At 35.6% G+C, this 16,359-nt stretch overlaps 2 protein-coding genes across 3 annotated transcripts in view; one reads left to right on the top strand and one right to left on the bottom strand.

The window, feature by feature from the left end:
- The window catches only part of LOC115447778 (complexin), a 289,970-nt gene that overhangs the window by 46,278 nt on the left and 227,333 nt on the right, over positions 1–16,359 (bottom strand). The window lies entirely within an intron of this gene.
- LOC115447777 lies at positions 12,724–15,749 on the top strand. Its single transcript, XM_030174998.2, has 3 exons — positions 12,724–12,841; positions 14,151–14,334; positions 14,756–15,749. The coding sequence occupies exons 2-3, from the start codon at positions 14,155–14,157 to the stop codon at positions 15,572–15,574; spliced, it is 999 nt and encodes a 332-aa protein (XP_030030858.1). The 5' UTR covers positions 12,724–12,841; positions 14,151–14,154; the 3' UTR covers positions 15,575–15,749.

Raw genomic sequence — 16,359 nt, 5'->3', positions numbered from 1 at the left:
TTTTTGCCCATTCTCGGCGTCACAAGTAGTCGAGCGCCATATTTCTGACGCCATTATCTGAGGCTCCCATCTCGCGACATTGCACTGCGTTATTAGGAAAATTCTAACTTATTGCGTCAATGACAGTGCTTTCAACGGTTTCGCGTGTGGCACAAATTATAGGCGACGCGGGTTACGAAATAAAAGCGACTTATTATTATTTAAGAAAAGTAATACAAGAGTGAACATCTTAGGAACAAGATCATTCTGACACCTAAATTTTACCGATTTAATATTAAACAGACAATAATAATTAATTTATTTGGACATACATAAGTCTGGATATTCTTCTTCTATCGCTAATTATCTTTTATAGTTCCCAATACAACACCTCTGTCTTAGTGTGCGCTGAGGAGTATGTGTGGCTTCCGGTAGCAACCAAGTTTTTGTCTACTGGTACTACAATATTATCCATCAGGTGTCGAGAGGGTCACAGAGGGAACTTGATTAGTATAATGGATGAGGACGGCACACTCATCTCAGTACCCCGAGCTGAAGTAAAATCTAAAACCAAATCACTAATAAACGACTGCTGACTGTAAAACAAATTATCGCGCCAAACTCCCCCAAAATAAATTCACGGTATCCGCTATATCTTTTCTCTTATGGCACTCGCACTACGGCGCTAAGCGTAATGCATCGTGAAAGGGTACAGGACACGTGCCGCGCCGCAAATCCGCCGCGTGACGTTTAAAAAAAATACCACCACTTGCCCTTGTCTTTGGAAATGTTGGATCTTATGGAAACGTAAAGTTGCATATTAATAGAATATTGTAGAGACATTGCTTTAGTATTCATTTCTTTCGAAGTTTATATGAGTTAACGTCCCGTAGACAGGGCCCTTATTCTGTATGATAGTGTAAACGCGTAACGCGGCCGTGTCATGTTATCTCCCAGAAATGTGCGTGAAATGGTATTCTGTAAGTCAAATTTCTATAGTCCTTAACATGACGCGTTGTGTTACGTGCTTGTTACGCACTGTTAAAATAACGTGCGGGATAGAGAATAAGGGCCCAGTTGTATAAATAATGATTACGTTCTGAAACCTGTGTGGCGTTAATGTTATTTTTAAAATGTTTTTTATTGTTTCTGGGCGAGAGATCTCATTGCACTTGACGTTAAGCGAAGTAATCCCTATAGGAAGTGCCGAGTCTAGTGAAAGAGTTCATAGAGCGCATATTCGATTATCAGATGTAATTTTTTGGTTGTTCAATTCGTATAAACACGTTATTATACTGGTAATAGTTGCACAGCACAGTTAGCTGCGATGATAATTTTAAACGACAAAATGCCACATAATTGTTTAGTCTTATATACAATATTCAGCACACATTTTATCCTACTTATATTATAAATGCGTAAGTTTGTGAGGATGGATGTATGTATGTTTGTTCCTATTTCACAGAGAAACTACTGGACGGATTTGGATGAAACTTTACAGTAATGTTGGTTATACGTTACAATGACACATATAATATCAAGTAAGTCGAAAAAAAAAATATCCCGAAAAACTCCTTCACGCGGGCAAAGGCGCGAGCATAAGCTAGTATTTAAGTAATTAAACATCGCTGTGGTATCGACATAAAATAATTTTTCGGATTTTTCTAATACTGCAGCCTTCATTGTAACAGGGGAGACTGGGATGTTAGTCGTCCCAAAAGATTTTATTTTGATATCTTAAATTCGTGTCAACACAACAAATCATTATTGTAGTAGTAACTATGTCGCAACTTACAAGACTATTAATAATATAGGTAAAAATACGTAGCCAAGTTAATTACAATATACAATGACCTATAAATTATTACATTGACTGGATAATTCGATGTTTAAAACGATAAAAATCCCTCGTTGTACCAATTATGTAACGCTTTTATAACATGAATTAAGTAAATTAATAAAATAGGCGGAATAAGTTATAGCGATAAAAACATGTGACCTAAATGCTTAGGATTGGATTTTTTAATTGCAGCTGTATTAGGAGTAGACACATGATGTTGAAGATTAATTATATAGTTTTTTTTTATTTTGTTGCTTTGAATTATAAGACGAGTTTGCTATTCATCTGAAGGTAAGCGATACGACCGTCCATAAACAGTAGATACACCATCCAACACCTTTAATTATAAAGTATTGTTTGGTATTCTACTGCGCTCGCCTTCCTGATACATATATTAAGTCTTATTATGTCCAGTAGTTACACTGGCTACAATGTACTTCAAACCGGAACACAACAGTGACTATACATTCCCTGGCGGCAGAAATAGACATTGCGGTGATACCTACCCAGGCGGACTCACATATGAGAGACCTATCAGTAAATGATATAGTGACGAGATCTCACTAGCTACTAGACACGTTACCAAGACAGTGGTCTCACGTATAACTCGAGTGAAGTAGCAACCCTGCTATCAAGTTTCGTTACATAGTAATCGAAAGCCTAGAAACTAGTGACGAAGGATCAATATAAACTAACTCCTGCCGGCTTCCGTTTATTTAGAATTTATGTGGAATCTGATTATCATTAGAACGATTTGAAGACCGCATTCAAGCATATAAGTACCTATATTTCGTGTCGGGTTCTCTTTCGGAAAATTTCACCCTACGCCAATGTTAAAAACCCTCTTCTCTGTAATCTTTTTAAAAATAGCCAAGGCGCAGTCAGAGCCGCGAGGAGGTTGCTGATAGTAGAATATTTGTATCCGACATAGTGGGATCAGCCTGTATATATTCTGTATCAAACAGACCGACATAATTGTGTTGACTCGCGAGGGATCATCTCTCATCAGTTATCGTATCTGGACCCTACTTCGCTAACAGTGCAGTTCCTTTGCCATGATCGTAAAAAAAAATTAAAAGTAAAGACTTAAATTTGGCAGTATTTTCATTTCGCTTCCTTATAATCAATCTTAAACGGAAAGCGAGGCGCAGTCGCGATGTCTTGGAATATTAACAATAAAACATATCTTAATACAATTGGCCTGAACCGTCTCAATGGGGCATAAAGCCGCGCTCGGTTTTCGCTTTCATTAACCTCGGATCTACTGTGCTGCGTTTGGTTACAGTGCTAGTACATCTACTCTCCACTATGTAGTACAAGACTGCTTAACCTTTTCAACAGTCAGTTAAAAATTATTCATTGGTTCCCTACGACGTTTTTAGCACATTAGTATTTATATCGATTTTGAAATTTGCCTTAATAATATACTGTCCCATTGCTGGGCACGGGCCTTCTCGACTACTGAGAGGGATTAGGCCTTAGCCTTGGTAGGTAGGTATACGCATTGGTAGACTTTACACACTCTCAAAATTCCTATAGAGAATTTCTCAGGTATGCAGGTTTCCTCACTATGTTTTACTTCACCGTTAAAGCAAGCGATAATTCACAAAGAAATCACACATAATTTTTAAAAAATCTGAGGTGTGTGCCCTTGGGATTTGAAGCTGCGGACATTCGTATCAGCAGTCCGTTCCACAACCAACTAGACTAAAGTCGCTCTTGAGACTCGTCTTGGGGTATCTCAATTGTATCGCCAACGGTTGGGCAAGCTTGAGTACTCGAAAAACGACTGACGATTATAGACTTCAGAAACTACAGCTAAACCCTCCACACTTAACAAGTTACTGGCGCAGTCTAACCTACTGACAAGCCAGTGCGTTCACAAAAGGCGGCAACAGTAACTCGGCTAAATAATGAAATTAGCCGCGACCTCCCCTCCGTCCCCGCGACTCACAGAACCATGATTTGCGTAATCAAAGAGCGTCTAATCGGATTTGCCGATCCCCGTCTACTTCATTTAAACAAAACCTTATGTCATTTAGCTTATTAGTTTGCCTTTGGATAACAGTATTATATAAAAGTATATTTAATGGATGAACATTGAGACTGGTAAGACACAAACATCGTAAACTTTCTTATATTAGTAGAATTAAGTTAATAATTTGATAATTAATGTTTGAAGGCTCAAAAACAAATTCCCTCACGCAACTTTACAGTAATTCTGATAAAAATATTAAGCAATTAATATTGCGTCTAATTGATGTCATTACTGTATGTGAGAGTTCATTTGTAGTATCTGTACCTTCACATGTATTTTATGCTTATCGCTAGGCATTGTGCACTGTTGTATTCCGGTTTGTAGGACATTGTTGGCAGTAGCCAACGCAAAACATTAACACATAGCATATAGTGGAATATTTTAAAATTAAAATCTATATGATATTTTGAAATACACCGCTATTGTTGTAAGTAACAAAAAATCGAAAACAATCAAATACAATTTTTCAAAAGCCATTATTTGAGGTCTGATGCACTCCGTCCCACATAGACACCCTCCAATGATAATTTGGCCCCTTCCGGTCCACACCAAGATGGCGGCGGCAATTTCCGGCGAGCGCACACTTTGCGAGACGCACTGCGTTTGACAGTCCTCCAAAGAGGCTCTTTGCGACGATAATTGGGACTCTTTCGCGTGTTCGATGCGTCTAATTTAATATTTTCATTTATTGTATGCGCGTGTTGTTGTGGCAGTAGACATTTGAATATATTGATAAGTTCTTTCTTTGTTCAGCAGTAGTAGCAGCAGCAGGACATGTGAATGATAATGATGATGATGTGGAAAAGTGACATCCCAGTAAGGGAGGACCATTTGGATTGATTATTTTGGATATTGGATAAACACTTTCTTAATACGTGCACAGTAAAGTAACTCTACTGCAATTGATGATAAGTGGAGAGAGGTTCAAAGAGAACGTCGACTGACGAGAGATGATTACCCCTCGGTAGTCGCCACAATTATGCCGGCCAGTTGAAACCAGATATACACCCGGAACGCGACACATTTACATGGACTGCTATGGCGGGTTTTAACACCTTGTGTACGGCGGTGGCTATCTGGGCGGATATAAAATATATACTACCACCAGCAAAACAAACTGTCTACAGCGAGACGCAGAACTTTAAATCATTCCAGTCATGTGTTTTGTACTGTACACTGCCTCCTGCTGACCACGGGCCACTTCTACTTCTGAGAGGATTTTAAACCAACGTAGAACTTCAAAGTAAAGGAAAATTGTCGCCAAATAAAACCGAAGTTCATGGATATAAGAAGATAGTAAAGTACGAAGAAAATAGGTCATAGAACTTTTTACAAACATTGTACACAATATCCCATAACTTTCTCTTGATATAAAATATGGAATATGAGGATAATAGGTTACCGTAATCGAATCATACATCTTGTTACAGTACAAGTCACAAATAAGGATTGGTGTAAAACATCTTCTTTTTAAAGAATTTTCAAGTAGTTTCTGGATATACGATTTTGTACATTTGACTTCTAGGAAACTTTATAATAGCCCTGGCAAAGATTTTTGGATAGTTTTTTTAAGGACACTACTCTGAGGTCCCGTGTTCGAATTCCGGGTCGCGCAGGTATGTTGGGTGTTTTAATAAATAGCCGATAAACTGGAATTTGTGCACGATATGGCGATAGGCTCGCCTCTTATCACAAACATTGGTACGGAACCCACGTGGCGAACAGTGGGTGGCCTAATGGTACGCCTGCCTATCCCTTCATCGATGACTGCGTGATATGTGTATTTTTTTTAGAAATGGCGAAGCTACGTTTTATACTGCATCTGATGGTAAATGCAATGCAGTCCTGTAAAGTATAAAGCAGCGCTCAATTGCTTTACTACATCAGCTGTCCAGGCAGACAATAGTGATAAACTTAGTTGTCTTTTTATGTATTTTTTACGAGTGACGAGCAGGCTGGATGTCCATCAAAAATATTCTATTTAGGAACGTTACCATTCCTTTGATTTGATACGCTGTCTTTATATTTTTTTCTAGACTTAGTGCCTAATAATATTCAGGTAGGTATATGCTATCTGCTACCTAACACAAACATTGTCTAACAAAATGTATATGGCAGATTTTAACTACTTTTTACGTATCAAACCTCAGTGAATATTTTATCTAATATTTCTTCACATTCATTCTAAAATCATCTATCAATACTTTGTAAATTACTACACACAATCCAATCTTCTAAATTCGGACATTTCCCAAACGTCCCTAATAGTTTGTCGGCAACATATAATCATTTTAGCTACATAAATAAGGGGTGTTAAGTAGGGGACATTGGCGCGCGGCGAGGCGAGTATATCGTCGCGAGACAGCCCTGCCGCAGCCCGCGCGGTCGACTGGCGCGAGTAATTGTCTTCAAGTCAATGTATAACGAATTTTCTCGCTTACAATGAGGAAATATTTGACGGTTTGGGATTAATGTGGTATTTACTGTTATGATATAAATAATGAAGAAAATGCTGATTAGAAATATTAAATTACATAAGAATTGAAAGATCTTATTCCGGTAAAGGAATAAAAATAATTATATTTTTGTACAGTTGTCACTCGATTGTAGACGGGGAGGGATATTAGTCACTTCGATTGGCTTCCCAGAAAATCAGTGCTTAGTAGCAAAAACGATAATGTACTCTGACAGACGTAAAACCTGCTATTTAGTCAAGTAATGAATAATTTTAACTCTTGGTATATTTGACGTAGCTACAAAAATAAAAGATATTATCTAAAATTAAAAATATTATTCGAAATAACTGAGCAAAGAGACTTTAAGTCCCACAATATCCGAGAAATATTTGCTCATACCACAAACAATCCCTAGATACGGTCGCGGCGTCGCAGCGCGCCATGCGCCTTGCCATTAATATTGTTTCAATAAAGCGAGGCAAGATTTACGCCGTGCGAAATAGAAACAATTGTACGACAAATGTAGCGAGGTGCCGGCTCCGTATCCGCGTATCGGATACAATATCCGCCGGTATCCGCCGGGGCGCGTGAATTATACACACGCCGTATCTCCAGTAAGCCCTCTTTATGAGCAGCGGATTGTCCGCGTATAAATTTTTATATCGTCGCGGATCTAAAAGCGATATATCTTTTGAACGTTGTACGCCGTATTGAGATTGCGTTTGGAAGTGTATATACGATGGTGTTGACGCGAGTTCAAATCTCGGAAGGTGAATTTATTGTTTGCGGATAGTATATTTTTGTTGGATTTCGTACCTATATAATGTTTGTCGTTAAATCAGAAATATTTTTTGGTTTAATGTAATTTTTTAAAAAGTTACCGAAAATGTGTCTATTAGCATGTAGCTAGTGAGATTTAATATCAGTATTATTAAAAATCCTGTCTTGTCCTTACCTGTATTATTATGCAAATAGTGTGTAAATATTTCGTCTTTCTGGAGCTACAAATTTAATCTGTGTTCTCTGTCCCGTCTTTTGTTCGTCAAGCAGATAGTATTTATACGTATTAAGAATTTTATTAAATGAATTTGAGAAATAAAGTTCTGAGAATAATATCGTATAATTACGTCAATGACGAAAACTCTGTTCAGTATCTACCCAGAACATCAGTCTAATGCTAGCTCAGAATTCTGTGAATACTGTATGTTTATTTATTTATTTATTTATTTATTTATTTACTATAATAGGAACATCAACAGTACATATATTCAACAGTCTAATACACTTTACACAGGCTTAATAACTAATACATGTACCAATTAAAGATGTACACAACATTGCTTGAGAAAATTGCATACTTAGCTTAACCGCGAATAACTGAGGAATACAATATAATATAAATGTTATAACATGCCATTAAAAAGAACTTCTACATTTTTTTATAAATCTATTAAGGGAATCGAAAAATATATCAATATCTGGCACTTTTGTACAAACTTCATTATAGGTAGCGGAAATCCTACGTATGGGCGAATGATATCCAATGTTTGTTCGGCTTTGTAGTAGGTGGAAGAGTTCTGTTCGCGGCTGCCTGGGGAGCCGGTGTGGTATTGATAACCCAAAGCGCTCCAATAAGTGCTCACACCGAGAAAACCCATTGAGACATCTGTACAAAAATACAAGATGTTTGATGTTTTATTACTATTAATATTTTATTTCAATGGATGTTCCAAGATAACTAATAAACTTTGCTCAGAGCACTGACGTAACTTATTAATTTAAATGACATTACTTTTCCAGCTAAAATATAAATGTTTGCAAAGAAAAGAAAATAAAAAACCTTTTTATCATCATAACAAAGTTTAATAAAAATAACTCATCGCAAACACAAAAGGCAATGTATTTGAGTTAATAAAACACGTGTTAGTAATTTGCGTTTCACAGTCCATTACCACACTGCATTAATGACGCGTTTATTCCATTCGCACAATAAGCGCAATGAAGCTGAACCTAATTTTATTGTCGTGTTCAAATTGCGCATTGTATGTTGAGTGTTAGGAATAGATGGAGGTTTGAACGGCGGCTTAGGAAAATTGACTGCCAAAAGTCTAATGGCGGTCGCACACCATAACCTATGATTGCCTTTATACGTTTGTAGATATGCATGTCTGTCTGTGATAAATAAATTACCTATTTTTAAAAATTGATTTAGCTTAGCTCGCATACTCTAGCTATTTTATCATACTTGTGTACAGAGCGCAAAATAAACTAAGTACTATGAGTAATTTCCTCAGTTATGTGAGCTAAGTTGAACTAATTTAGTTCTTGGCCTGCTAGCGCCTTATTAGATGAAACGGTTTAGTGAAAGAGTGTCAAAAAAGATCTCTGTTTCTATACCAAGGATATACTTACTTGCAGTTATGTATAATAATTTTGACGCAAGTATTCCGAATGAATATAGACAAAAGTCGTTAAGAAACTCCTACATGAATTCAAACGTCGAGTTTAAAGGTTAATTAATATATTTAACTAATATGTTCCGCCATGCCATTATAATTAGTACATTTAAACAAACACTACTAAGCCTATAAAAACTTACAAATGGCTTTAAGGAAATCCAATCTCTATAAAGTATGGAAATAATAATAAAGTTACAATACATCCTTATCCTTTAGACATAAGTGTAACTATTGCAAATACCTATCTTTACAAATAAAACAAATGCAAACTACATTTTTAAAACTAAACGTGTTTCCTGAAGAGTATCGTTCGCAGAATCCGTTACGAGTCAGCATTGACGGGTCGAGTCAGCGCGCGGTAACGAAGGAGACGTGACGTCGCCATGACAACCGACAGACGAACCAACCCCGTCACTCGTGTGCGGATTTGGACACGAGATACACTGGACCAATGTTTGGGATTATTGTAGGTTTTAGGACACGTGGTGTTTTATTTTTAAGACTTAGTTATCTACCAGTAATGATTACGATATAAGTCTTTATTTTGTTAAAATATCGCACCTTTAGAATTACAATGACGTAAGTGTAAAAAATCTGTTATGTATGTAGTTATAAGTATAGCGTGCTGCGTACATGCCCTTGTCGATGGGCTAATAAATTATTGCGTTACGAGCCAGCGTTTGTTTCACTCGTGTCCCGTATTGCATAATTAACAAAATCATTAATGACACTTTATAATCCACGAGATTTGAACATTTGCAACATCGTCTATCGGTAATCACACCAAAGTCGATGTTGTGTTCGATAGTTTGTCACTTTTCAAATCCCGTGGATTACAAAGTCAATTTAATAGTTTTTGGACTTGCGGCATTGTAATTCTAAAGGTGTGACATAGGAAAATATACTGTTGGTAAACCGTAATTATAAACAATATATTCCGAATAAATATAGCAGTCACATTTTGATTGTAATAGTATATTAGATTGTCAATTAATCTTAAAAATCTGAATAAGTTTTACCCAGCACAATTTACTACCGTTCCACTCGCATCAGGCCAACGTAGACTAAAGCACAGTCCTCACTACACGTCGGAATGCCCATCATAACGATTAAGTAATTCCATACTTAACTATAAAATTAATATAATTAAACCGATCCATTAACCCGAGACATGTCCGAGATATTGAGTGCTCATAACCCTCCCTCGAGCCCCCCTCCCAACTCCCACCCCCCCGCTCCGACGCGACGGAATCCGCAGACGGACGGTGATCGAGCGAATTCCAACTGACCTCAAGAGATGGCGCAAAAATTTCATTTTATAATCGAAGAATTTCAGTATGAGGCCATCGTGAGAATATTGTCTATTTATTTGGCAGTGCATATTGTTGGTTAAGTTTATAGTGACTACCCACATGACTTAAGAAGAGACCACACACATTAAGTTTATAGTGACTACCCACATGACTACTCACAAGGAGCAGTAGCGAACCGTTCATACAACTCGATTCCTTCCGACTTCCCTTTTAGGTTTATTTACATTTATCTTCATTTTTGTTTGCTGTTAAATTGGTCGCGATATACTGAGGCCTTTTTTGTCTCGGGGTTACCTTTTGAAAAATTTCTCCCTTCGCCACTGGTAAGGAGACTTGAAGATTTAAATCACAAAGCTCTGCACCGTGCTGCATCCATCAGAAACATTCATATTCAGATTTCTTTGTTTGGGCGGTATCTTTACTTAGTATGAAACAGGGTTCCGCGTTGAATTGATCTCGATGAAATTTAGTACATAGTTCGATACTCTGGCAAGTAGGTAGCCGACTTATATCACGGACAAACTCTAACACACGGGCAAAGCCGCGAGCAAAAGCTAATATTTAATATTATTATATTTGCATGGGGATATAATTGTTGTTGACTAAATACTTGTAAGTTCTTAATTAGTGTAATAGGTTTACTGTAGTCATCTTTATCAATATAAACAAATTAAATAATTAATAGGTGGCATAATACTCGGTATTATATTGATTTTATAGCGCTTCAAATCGAGATATAACAGAAGATTCACTCCTTTGCTGAGTTAATCATTACTTCTGAAGTCGATTAAAATACTAAGTCTTGGTAAGTACCTACCAAAGACCGTCACAAACATGCAATCAGCTTATAATAAGTTAATCACATAGTAATAAATACTCAACAATAAATAATTATGTAACCGAAATATTAATTATTTGAGCTAAATAACACATCCCAAAGTAGTGAAAGCTATCATTTACGTCTATAATTTGATGTTAACATAATGACCGTGGCTTTCTGAATTTAATCTGCGACCAACGATTATTAAGGTTAATAAATCAGTCGATAATGAGATTAAAAATCGCCACATCATTACGGGATGTGTTTTGGAACAGTATGAAATTTATTGAGTTTGAATTATCATTTTATTACCGCTTTATGTATTCCCGTACCAATTGTGCATATGTCTACCTACATAGTTCTGGTATGAATAATATTATATACAGTGTATAAAGTGCTGAAATAAATGTATTGATATCATGAGCATTACAATGTCAGTGTAGTTTTGCACATTATGAAACTGATTATGTACCTTAGAATACCTTACAGCAGTGGCAAAGGCTTCATATAACTGTTGGCTTTCCTTTATGTAAGTAAAAATTATGTAGAATTTAATTATCATTAGAACGATTTGCTGACCGCGTTTGGACATATTACCTATGTGTTGTGTCGGGTTCCTATTCGTAAAATTTCCCTTTTAGCCACTACCATATAACTCAAGCATTCTTTTACCGCTAACCAAACTTACTCATCCCAAAACCTCTTAACTAAACACTAATGGCGGTTCAATAAGCGTTAATATGCAAAGTATTTTACTTTAGTCTGGCGATATAAATATTTAGCGTCGATCGAGCGTTGGAAGCGCTAAAGGCTGCATTCCACGCGTGCCGATACGACCCGCATTATTTCTCGTACTAACCGCCATATTAAGGGAGGCAGGCATTCCTCCCCCATCAAAGAACAATGCACTCGCAGCTATTGGTAGAATTTGGTGTCATTTAAACGGTAGAGCGTGCGAGAGAATTATGGGTTTGGTGCTAGGTTATATAGCATTTTTAAAAAAATTATATTGATTGGTTATTGTTTTAAATTTTCTTTTTATGAGTCATAAGTATGTTTGGCTCACCGTGGGTGTATCAATTGCTTCATTGTCTATTCTACAGGGGATCGAAATACATCGTCCGCCATTCTGTTTTATAGGAAGGCAAGAAACTGCCGTGACTAATATCGTATGCTATGACATATTGTTGAAATTATTATTTTCCCACCCCAGGTCACCCGAAATTAGTCATCACTTTCCTGGAACCAGTAAAATATATAGTAAAATAGTGGTTCCTTGTTAACTTAGGTATATGTAAGTTACTGGTGGGATTTAGGCACAGTTATTGATATCACTCTGAGTACGTAGGACGTCAAACTAATACGTCACGTCTAGTACTCATACGTGGAGTGTGGAAAGACAGTGGTGGAAATAAATGTTGTTGTGTATACAAAAAATAAATATGAATTCATTGCATTGTTTAGATTTGCATATAATAGTGACAGCGCCATCTACTCAAACACGAAGAAACTAAATTAAACAAACTATGAGATTGTTAATTATATTTACATTTATACTTTTATTTTTATTTTTTATTACAGACTTTAAAACTATAACCAACATATCAGTTTCTATATAATATTTTTGCGGTAATTATATTTATACAACAAACAAACTTTAATACAACTATATATTTTAATCTGTTCATAAAATAACATTTATTTTATTTTAATGACATTATTTATATTTATTCCTTTAAGCGTAAAAAGAAGTAGTAAAACTAAGAGTAAAAACTTTACCCATCAAGACGAAGAATAAATTTAAAGTACATTCACATTTATTATAAATGTAGGTAGATTTAAATATGTCATTCCTTTTCTAAAATTTATACGTTATTTCAATTTGCTGTGGGATTTAGTTAGTTAACTACATTGATTATATTTATACTTAAACTAGGTAAGTTTTTTTATTACAACAATCGAAATACTATATGAGTGAATCGTTCGTCTGATGTTCAGAGTAAGCTTGTATTGATTGATAACACCAATTATGTATTACAAAGCATTGCACGGTACTGGGCATATTATCCATCAGTTATTCAATCATAATGGTCATTTATTACAAGTCCAATTTATTTCAACTTGGGTAAGAACAATCATACAATGCGTGGGGGTAGACAAATGAATACGTATTTAGATACAGTTTTTTATTTTCGCTACTGTGATCTCACCATACCTGATGGTAAGCGAAGTGGGGGACCAGATTATATCGACTGACGAGAGAGGATTATCCGTCACCAGTCGACACAATTATGCCGGCCCGTTTGAACCGGATATACACAGGCAGATTCCCGTATGCGGCACACTTATGCGGCCCACTATGGGGGGTTTTAACAGCTTGTGTACGATGGTAGCTATTTGGGCGGACATAAATATATCCTACCACCAGCAAACTAGATATCTAAGGTCATTGTTTAAGCAGTATTTCGGTTTAGTTTTAAATTAGTTATGTATCTATTCGTTTGTACTGAATTTACAATTTACTGTGTTTGTTGGTAACTTTGTGTTCGAATCCCGCGGGTACAAGACATTGTCATAAACTGTTGTGTAGAATTCTAGCGAAAATAAACTTTAGAGAATTTTGTGTAGATAGACGTGAATCGAATATCTAGAACGAATTTGATGTATTAAAATATACATTGATGTAGGTATAAAAAATTTACTAGGAATACCTAGCTTGAAAGAAAATGTTTAAATGAATTTTTTTATACCATAATACTCAACAATTACCCCGCATACAATATTAAGTCCATGGTCTACAGTGCTGTCATACTCGTGCTTGATGGTATAAATAGACATAAACAGTGGTACCCTATCATACTTCCTCATAAACAGATTAACCACTTACTACATTATAAACGTTCCTTTACAAATTTCAGTCCAAACAGGGTTTTAGGTACAAGACTATCCCGTCCTCACACCTGCCACAGCTACTCCTGTTGCGGCAGCAACACGCATTTTATAACGAGCAGTGAACCTCTGCGCGTCTCTGGGAACATGATATTCTCTTTTTTATACATGATGATACTGATGGTAATTATCTCTTGCCAGTTAAGATAATAATGCTGGTCTGTTTAGAACCGAATTAACACAAAAGTATTTTGAACCCATTTGCCATCGGAATGATTGGAATGTTACCCGGCTAACATGTCAAGCATTAAGTAGTTTTAAGTAGAAAAATAATCTATATCCGTAATCGTCTCCAGCGCCATGTCAAACCGTTGCCAGTTGGAGCTGCTAGACGACCAGCTCCCCCACTCCTTGCTGGAGCCGCCTTCTCCCGCCTACACCAACGTGACCGTACGCAGGGCGTTCATAGTGTGGCTGCATTGTGGACAGAAGAACAAGTTCAAGGATGTCTGCAACTACTTCCATTATTTGGAGTCTTTGGTGAGTTTTAATTTAGCAGTTAATTAGGTCTATACGGCGCATATATGGCCAACGGCAGCGCAGAGAATTTTTTACTGTCATACTATTATCGACATTGTCGTCATTGAAATAATATTCAAAATCAATTGACACATAAAGGTAAATTTATTATTGTGTTAATGGATTTTGCATATTATTTCAGTTTAAAAAACGAATTTCTAAAAGCTAAATATGTATGCTAAATTAACGGAATCATTTATGTAAACCTGTCGTTTAATAATCTAGAGGTTGATTTTTCCTAGAATTCATCTGCATAGGAACTTATGCTTTTTCTATATCTCAAGCTGCAATATGCGATAAATATGAAGCGTTGAAGAATAATTTAATTTATTATATAAATTATTTTTATATAATATACGTAATTGAGGTTTTTTATGTTTAGGAAGAAAAGTTACCACCAAATAAGCGCGCGACGAGTCGCCACCACGAGTTCGTCATGTTCACAAACCAGCCACCGAAATCCAGTTATCTGAAGCAGTACTTCCCAACATTATACCCTCAGGATATTCAGGAACGGCTTCCTAACCCTGCAGAATCAACCCCGGAGAAATGTGACCTCAAACTAGAAGAGTACGAGGAAATAAGGAAACGAGAAGGCGCCACTAAGAAGGAAATTATCCAAGCCAGCTGCATGATCAGGAACTACTGCAAGTCCCACATGAAAAGTTTGAACAATTTCCTTTGCGAATTCAAAGATTATTCCACGAAGTGTGAACTGAGCAACAGCGTTAACAACTTGGTTCATTATATAAAAAGAAAGTTGATCGAAGAAGAAATATGCATGCTCAATAATTGTACGAAAAATTTCAAATTTTTCGACTTTGACGTAAAATTCCATTCGAAAGATGAATTTCAAACTGGGAACGCAGACATTAATAACGGTAATGACGTTAAAAAGATAAAAATATTAACCAATGAAGCTAGACACAAAGCTAACTCCACGCCAGTTAAAACTAATAATATATTTGATACATTCTATAAAGTCGGTGATATAAACCACTTACTAGTCAATCAAGCAAAAACAAATTTAGACAATTATAATCTTATTGAAGATTTTCAAGCAAAAATTAAATTAAATTGGAATGAAGGTCATGGAAAATCTGTAAAAACTCCCAGCGAATTGACGACGAATGATTTTAATTCAAATCATGCATTTTATAATTCCAAATATGTTTTTCAAGAGAAGACCAAGTTTAGGTAAAATTGAGGCAAAACAATTTAAAACTAACAGTACTTGTTGACTATAATTTATGGGGAGTATGTGATTTATACTGACGTTCCGAAAATTAATATCCAAATTGAAAATAAGAAAAGTTTATTTCTATTTAAACACTGATGTAGTGTCCATATTTATATTACATATGTATTGGTTTGTATTTGTATTTTCTTAAAATTTTTGTGACCTTAGGTTTTATTTTATAAAATCTTCTTTTGGATATAAATGATTTATGACTTTCTCAAGATATTCATTTTAAGACAAGAATAAATACTTATTCTGTTTGTATTTTAATAAAATTGATTACATTATTATACGAATATTTTTTCCATGTTTTTGATAAACGCCAATATATGTTAATATTGAATTCGCTACTAACTTTACTATGCTTTATACGACTAACTCTTGTCGATGAAAACCATGTAAGATCAACAGAATTATGATAGTTACAATATTTTAAAAACTATTTAAAAAATCTTGCAAAGGTAAAAAAAAATTTTTGTTTAAGGTGTCAGTGCTTATGAAGACATAGGTACTTACAATAATATATTGCTGAATTTTTATTCCATAAAAAAGGCTATTAACAGAATATCGGTAGACTTACCTGGAACGAAGAAAAACAAAACATTTTAATTTCAATATAATACCATACTAATACTATAGACATAAAATTATGCAACTATCAGTTCAGTTTGAAAATTACTTTATACTTAGGTTATTTATACCTAAAATACTTATTTTTAACCATTACAAATGTATTATTATATATT

The sequence above is a fragment of the Manduca sexta genome, chromosome 18 (assembly GCF_014839805.1).
Source record: "Manduca sexta isolate Smith_Timp_Sample1 chromosome 18, JHU_Msex_v1.0, whole genome shotgun sequence".
NCBI lineage: Eukaryota > Metazoa > Arthropoda > Insecta > Lepidoptera > Sphingidae > Manduca > Manduca sexta.
The sequence above is the reverse complement of the archived record's forward strand: the minus strand, read 5'-3'. Positions and strand labels throughout refer to the sequence as shown.

Coding starts and splice junctions, on each gene's coding strand:
- LOC115447777 (XM_030174998.2), top strand. CDS start 14,155: ATGTCAAACCGTTGCCAGTTGGAGCTGCTAGACGACCAGCTCCCCCAC. Junction 14,335..14,755: donor TCCATTATTTGGAGTCTTTG/GTGAGTTTTAAT, acceptor TTTTATGTTTAG/GAAGAAAAGTTACCACCAAA.